Below are 8,148 nucleotides of genomic sequence, written 5' to 3'. Positions count from 1 at the left end.
AAAAAAAAACAGGAATAGTGTTCAATCTCAGTATAGGTCAGTTTGTGGTAGCTATGAGCCTTGATTATTACAATTATTGTAGTTTTTCTAAAACATCAGGTGGATGCTAAAATACTAAATAAATTCTAATATTTGGCCTTTGTTGTTAGAAATTCAAGTAAAGACTCTATAAAATATTGCGGCTAATTTATATATCAAGAAAGCAAACAAAGAACAACCTTAGCAAAGCACTACATTAGTAACTAGAGGGAAAAATGCATCCCAATAAAATTTAACAGATCTGCATCATAGATGAGTGTTACACATTTTTTCAAAGTTAGCATATATAACACACTCTGTGTTTAAGCTGGCTTCTTTAAACCAGGCCGGATGACTTCATCTTTATCTCGCTCACAAATCTATGCTAGCAACAATCATTTAAGGAACTACACTTGTTTTCTACAGTTCCCAGCAACAAGGATGCGTTAATGCCAAGAGAAATTGGTGTATATTATAGGATAAACTGATCTAGCAGGGCTGATGTGCAATGTGATTCTCAACTTGTAAACATTGTCAACTTGAAGTGGTGGAGTCAGGGAAAAACCAAAGAGCAAAGTGACATGCTAGCCCCACTTCATGGAAACCTTTAAACAGTTTCATACATAGAAAAAAATTCTCAAATTATCTTTACTAAAAGAAAGCTTAAACTTAATTATTCATTCATTCATTCATTCATTCATTCATTTATTTATAAAAATTGTTTATTGGAGGTACACTTGAAGATGTGCACCTGGCATTTGAATAAAGAATTGGCATAATAAATATTTTTATAAAAAGGGGTGGGCACCTGGCTGGCTCAGTTGGTTAAATGTGTGACTTTGGGTCAGGTCATGATCTCTTGGTTTGTGGGTTCAAGCCCCGCATTGGACTCTGTGCTGACAGCTCAGAGCCTGGAGCCTGCTTTGGATTCTGTGTCTCCCTCTCTCTCTGCCCCTCCCCTGCTCATGCTCTCTCTTTTTCTCTCAAAAATAAATAAATATTAAAAAGAAAAAAATAATTGGCAAGCCCACAGAAGCAGAAATAGTAGAAAGCCATTCTTAGGGCCAAAGAGACAAAGCAGGTTTCTGGAGCCCAGTGAGAATTAGAAATATAGGAGGATGGGCAATGAGGAGTGCACTTGTTGGGAGGAGCACTGGGTGTTGTATGTAAGTGATGAATCATGGGGATCTACCCCTCAAATCAAGAGCTCACTGTATACACTCCATGTTAGCCAACCTGATAATGAACTATATTTAAAAAAGAGAAATATGGAGGAAGGAACACCCAGTGGGAGGTACAGAGAGAAAGGGGACACAGCTACTGCCAGAGGTTTGTACTGAGTTAGGGAGGGAATGAGGAAGCAGTGCAAGTGCTGTTCTCTCCTTCCATCTTCCTGTTTCCTGCCAATGCCAACATTTGGCCGAACCCAAATAGGAATTGAGATGTCAGGGAGTCTGGAGAAGCAGTTCAAAAAGGCAGCATTCTGGAGTGCAGGACAGGTCAGAGAGGGCTGAATAATAGACACAGGAAATTGAGTACTACCAGAATTCCAGCCTTCCACTTAAGCACATTTCTAAGGAACAACAAACCCACTGATTTGATTATAAAGACCTTAGAAAAGTTCTTTAGCCACACGAGGAAATGATGTATTTGCACAGCTTTATACAATCTGATTTCTACCCAGAAGGATTAATAATTAAAAGAGAGGGGGGAAAAAGACTGCTAAATATATAAGGTAAGAACACAGAGGGAGTTTCCCCAGAATATTTTATTGGCTTTTTCCTTTCACCTTACAATGAATCAAAGCACCATTCTGTGAGTTTTCAAGGTTGTGTTTAATATTTGTGGGAAGAAGAATGGGGATTATTATTAGTTTTGCCTCAAGGAAATCATAAAGAACATGACTGCTACCACGTTTCCTGCGTTGATTATGCATGCCCTTCAACTTATTCCAAATCAATATGAAAAGGGGGACCATTTTTTTCTATACACCTGGAAATGGGACGTAAACCTAGGACTGCCCCTGCCTCAGTGTTTTACTGAGGAGTTTTTCCTAGGCATAACACGACTCCGTTTCATCATTTGCAATTCTCTCCTTTTTTCCATAAAAACTATAACTTTCTCTACCTCCCCAAACACGTGTTATACATTTCTGTGAATTTTGTCACCTCCCTCCTGCCTCGACCTCCTCAAATATTAATGCTTGCCATAAGATCCCTCCTCATGAGATCCATGCTTCTTGGATACCCCTTTGAAGCCCCAAAGGGTTCAAATTTAATATCAGCAACACATTTCAAGCTGAATTTGTTTTTCACTCCCCAAACTGACTCCTCTCCTTCAAGACATAGTCAGTATCATCCCTCCTTTACTTCCCACCATCCATCAGTCACCCAATCTTTTATTTCAACTCTTTTCTTGATTCCTCTATCTTCTTCCCAATAACCTACGGTGGCTCATTCTGTGGCCCCTGTCTAATAATGATGGCAAACATAATAATTTCTAGTAAGTGTTGAACACTGAGGATGTGTCACAGATGGTGCTGAGCACATGACATGTGTCACCTTGTTTAATCCTTTCTATGTCCTTTTGACACGTACTACTAGTAACCCCAGTAAAAGATATGAAAACTCACAGGTGCAGAGCTAGTATGTGGCAGGTTGAGAGCTTAAATCTAGTTTAAAGCCAGTGCTCTGACCCACCTTTTCCAGCTTGGCTAATTCAACATTTCAAGGCTTAGGATACTCTTTAATGAAGCCTTTTTAATCTCTCCTGACCTTTCTTCTACCATGTTCTCAGCATTTTCTATGCACATTTATTGCAGTATACTTATTATACATGCATTGGCCCATTTATTAATTCCACCAACAAATATATTTTGAGAGCATAGTCTATCAGACACAGGGCTTGGTATAGCTTATTAGCAGTCAGCAAGCCTGGACCTGGCCTCCTAGAAACCAGTGGGAGAAACTTGACGCAAATAACCACATACATGCATCACAACATCCCAAATGATAGTTGCATGAAGAAAAACTTCAGGTGCTGGTAACATTCCTGTCTCCAGGTATCACATGAACACCATTAAAGCCACAATTTCAGTATTTTAATTTTCCCTTCACTTATGTGTTCACTGTATTGACATGCAGTTGTATTAATAAGTGATACAAACTGTTTAGGCTGGAAATTTGATTTCTGATTGGAAATTGAAACCAGCTTTGAAGAAATGGAATGGTAAGATATTTTGGTCTCATGACAAGAGTTGCAGGAATAAGAAAATAAATATTATGGATAAAAAAAATTGGATTTGCACAAAGGCAAGTTTGTCTCAATGTAAATCTCTCAGTTCAGGAATACACTTGTTCTGTTTAATATAATAGGAGTTTAGTGGAGTTCAGAACATAATGGAAAGCTCTGTGTACTCAAACTTCTGTGAGAAGAGAGATGCTGAGTGAGGGCTTGGAAGACATACTGCACCTAAGAGTTCTTGCTGCTTGTTGATCTATTCCGCTTACTCCCTTTTCATTTGCAGAGTACAGAAAATTTAACTAGCGGTATTTGCAAAGCTATTCAAATGAAATCAAAATACGATATTTTAGATTTCAAATTTCATGTGAGTGTATCCAAAGGTATTTCCTAATATAAAATAGATGTGATATTTCCAAGGAATTTTAAGCTTCTATGTAAGCGCTTCTGAATTGACAAAAATCATAATAAATACTTAAAGAGTGACATGTTAGATCATGATACAGTAATTCAATAACACAAAAAGAGTAATAATGAAATATACTTTAAAGGGTTTTATCAGTAGATATAACACCCACTTTAGGCCATAAACAATATTATAACGAGATTTTAAATTGCTCAGAATGTAAACATTAATGGTAACCTTTTTTTTCTGTTTCTGTTTTGTTATGACTCAATTCATCACATTCAAGTACCTGAATTCTTTTTTTTTAAAATATAGTTTATTGTCAAGTTGATTTCTATATAACACCCAGGGCTCATCCAACAAGTGCCCTCCTCCACTCCATCATCCATTTTCCCCTCTCCGCCACCCCTATCAACCCTCAGTTTGTTCTCAGTATTTAAGAGTCTCTTGTGGTTTGTCTCCCTCCCTCTCCTAAACTATTTTTTCCCCTTCCCCTCTCCTATGGTCCTCTGTTAAGTGTCTCTGGCTCCACATATGAGTGAAAACGTATGGTACCCGTCTTTCTCTGCCTGACTTATTTCACTTAGCATAATACCCTCGAATTCCATCCATGTCACTACAAATGGCCAGATTTCATTCTTTCTCATTGCCATATTCAAGTACTGGAATTCTTAAAGTTATGATGAACTACACCAATTTGGAAATGGGTTCTGTTACTGGGGAAATGGAATTTTTAAAACTAGAGCAAACCTAAAAAATATACACTGAATTACTGCAAAGAACAAATATATTAGTCTCAGAGTAGGGTGCTATACTATAATCAGGAATATTGCAGTTGGTTTGCTGATACATTCATGTTCAAGTTCTTCTTACTCATGAGAATTTAGACATGTACGGGCACCTAAATTAGGTAGTTCATGTTAATGTAAGAAATTAGACTTTAATGTGGAAAAATTCTATGTAAACATTGTATTAAACAGTAAAAATCATTGTTTCATTAATTGTATGTTGTCCCTAGAACTTTGTACAATATGGAAAGGGGGAATTCTTTATCTTTTCTGTTAGGACATCTTCTCTTCTACAAGAGTAAAGATGAGTAATATCAGTAATCATCCCCAAATTCTGTGGTAGCTTTATATTTCTTGGAAGTTGTTTAATAGTTTTACTTTATATTGAGATTTTCATCCCTCACCCATTACCCAGGATTTTAACTGTTTGTGATCAGCATTTATTTGTGTTAAATTTCTCTTCTCCTTAAAGCAAATTCCCTTCTCCTTTGCTAATCAGAAAAACAACTGAGCTTACTAGGTTTGAGATCTTGATCCATTTGCTCCCTATGTCTCTTAGGTACATCCCTACTGATATAAAGACTGGCATTGGCAAATGTTATCAGAGAGTCCGTGGTTCATTCAAAATCACACAAATAAGGGATCTTATATTTTTTCAAGTTTTACCTATTTCTCCCTCAATACATGTGCATTCTGATAAATCCTGCTCATCATCAAATGATTTGGTGATTTTGGATGAAATGAAATCTATAAAATTTTACTATGGCTATAATTGCATCATAAATGGAATCTTTCACCCATTTACTATGAACTATATATTTTTAAATGATCCCCAGTTTGACTCAATTATGCATACAAGTTTTAATTATCCAAAATTCCAAATCCGCACAGTCTGAGTTTATATATAATAGAATATATATCGCTTATATATTCTGTATATAGTATCTATCAATTATATCAATATATATATTTTATAAACAAATAATGTAAAAAGTTTTTATATATATATGATTCCAAACATACTTTTTTAAAAAATCCTAAGTTATGGGATAAGAAGTCCTTGTAAAATTAGTAGTTTCTTTCTATTTATTTTTTTAAATTTATTGATTTATTTTGAGAGCGTGAGCTTGAACTAAGGAGGGGTACAGAGAGGAGGAGAGAAAGAATCCTAAGCAGGCTCTGCATTGTCAGTGCGAAGCTGATGTGGGGCTTGAACTCACGAACTGTGAGATCGTGGCCTGAGCCACAATAAGAGTGGGGTGTTTAACTGACTGAGCCACCCAGGTGCCCCTAAAACTAGTGATTTCTGATAACACCAAAAACATAGAATTGGAAGAAAAATAACTTAACCTAAGAATATACAGAGTCAATAAAAATATCCTATTGATGGGGCGCCTGGGTGGCTCAGTTGGTTAAGCACCTGACTTCAGCTCAGATCATGATCTCACAGTTTGTGAGTTGGATCCACACTCTGGGCTGCGTACTGACAGCTCAGAGCCTGGAGTCTGCTTCTGATTCTGTGTGTGTGTCTCTCTGCCCCTCCCCCACTCGTGCTCTGTCTCTCTCTCTCTCCATGTTCTGTTTCTCTCTCAAAAATAAAATGAAAGCATTAAAAAGAATTTTTTAAGTAGTCTATTGCTGTTAAGTCAGTATTCAAAATCACTGTGAGTGTACGTTTTTTAGTTATGTAGTTTGCAATCTCAAAAATGTATACTTTTTAGAGAAGAAAAAACAAGAGTTTTCTTGGTATTTATGAGACTAGCCTACACAAAGATAGTAAATAAAAGAATTAACTATGAGAGCCAAGCAATTTCAAAGCTCGGTTACTCATCAAGAGGCTTTGACTAAGCTACTCTAGCTCCTCATTGCAACTAGAGGAGGAAGGTAAGTTGCTAACTCACAGTCCCTCAAAGCTACAGAATGAATAATGCAGCAACCACTACTTCCAAGAACAGAACACGGGCAAAGCCTTACCTTAAATGGAGACAGCTTCAAACAGCCTTTGAAACCACTTCATCCTGCCATTCTGCTGTGAGGACAAGGTTGAGAACTACTGCCATGGGCCTCATCATCTTCCCTCTTCATTTACCGCATACTAGAGTCACCAGGTGAGGCTCAAAACTTTGCAAGGCAGTTGTTCTGGGGTGGGCCTGGGGCCCTGGGTGTCTAAAAGCCCTCCGGGTGATTGTAATGTACAGTCAGTGCTGTGAATCAGTGACTCGCTCCCACAGTTGCTGCTCTCATTTGCCTGTCTTTAGTCTTGCCCTCCTGTGACATTCTCTACTAATGCTGCCAGAATGATCTTTCTGTCATGCCTACAGAATCAAATTAAAACTTCTGAGCACAGTGTAAGACTCAACATGATCTGCTTTTAAACACCTGACCAGCTGCCTCTCCTTGGCTCTCTCCCCATGAGCTCCACCAAGCACTGGCTTCCAGCATGCCCGCCTCCCCCTCAGGGCCTGCACACTTACCCATTCCTTGCTCTGACATGTTCTCCAATGTTTATGTGTTTTTCTGCCTGGAGAACTGCATCTTCTGCAAAAAGTCTCTCCTGCCATCCCAGCCTTCACTCCTCCATCAGTGTTCTCACAGCACTAGCGGATTTGGGTTCTCGTTTTTTGTGTCTTCTGTTTTGGGTTTGTTTGTTTGTTTGTTTTTTGACTAATCATACTGAACTTTCATTTTAGAACACATATCTCTCTCACCTTCACTAGACACTTTTGGAGCAAGGACTAGGTCACATTTGCCTCAGTATCCCCCAAATTTAGCACACTGTCTGGCCTATACTGGCATTTGTACTTGCTGAATACATGAATGAAAAGCATTTTATACTGTTTTCACCTTTCACAGACAGAGCCCAAGGAGATTCACTTTGGGTCCACTGAAAAAGTCAAGCTTATACTAAAATAAAAAGTATTAGTATTTACTTAATATTTAGTAATAGCAGTGACAATTACTTTAAAAAGATTAGCCTTTTGATTAGGCAACTAAATGAACGTTAAACATGGTTAAAGTCAAAGACAAACTTTAATCCTCAAGCATGCTCTGGTATCATCAGCCGCCCCAAACTACAGATTTCCAGAATCATAGCCAATATATACTCACCTTAAACTTCTAAGGGAAGGAAGCCCACTTAATGCCTACCACAAGCTGGCCTAATTAGGCATCATGTGACATCTAACCCACAACTCTGGTGAACATGCTTACTTTGTATTTGCTTTCTGATCTGGAAGGGGTGGGAATATGTCCTTTTTTCTTGAAGGTTGTAAAGTGCTTGCACTGAGGACATGGCTTGGTGCTGGAATCAATACGGCCAAGTTCCAAGAAGTACTTATATTTGATGGAATCTTCATGTGTTAAGTTATAGGTAATTGTTCTTTCTTCCAGGAATTCAAAACATTCTGTGATGGGGCATTTGATTTCTACTTGGCCAAGCTGTACCTGCATGAATGAGCAAATGGGAGACAAAAAGAAAAACGCATGATTAATTTTCTCTTTTTTTCCATACAGTTTTGCTTATTTCATGATTACAGCGAAGGATTATTCGTCATTTTTCATTATTTCTAACATAATAAATGTTAATCACCTTGGTGCCTATAGTAGGCAGTACCAAAATAGTCACTATATAGTTCCCAACATGATTTACAGCATATTTAAGCATTCTCTATCATCATATTTGTAAACTTAAATGGA

At 37.7% G+C, this 8,148-nt stretch overlaps 1 protein-coding gene across 1 annotated transcript in view; it reads right to left on the bottom strand.

Annotated features, from left to right (window-relative positions):
- RNF217 (ring finger protein 217) overlaps positions 1-7,902 on the bottom strand; it is a 47,564-nt gene extending 39,662 nt beyond the window's left edge. The window contains exon 1 of the mRNA XM_029943305.1: positions 7,663-7,902. Coding sequence (XP_029799165.1) covers positions 7,663-7,902 — 240 coding nt within the window. The remainder of the gene's footprint in view (positions 1-7,662) is intronic.
- Positions 7,903-8,148: the final 246 nt, after the last annotated feature.

The sequence above is a fragment of the Suricata suricatta genome, chromosome 7 (genome assembly GCF_006229205.1).
Source record: "Suricata suricatta isolate VVHF042 chromosome 7, meerkat_22Aug2017_6uvM2_HiC, whole genome shotgun sequence".
Taxonomy (NCBI): Eukaryota; Metazoa; Chordata; class Mammalia; order Carnivora; family Herpestidae; genus Suricata; species Suricata suricatta.
The sequence above is the reverse complement of the archived record's forward strand: the minus strand, read 5'-3'. Positions and strand labels throughout refer to the sequence as shown.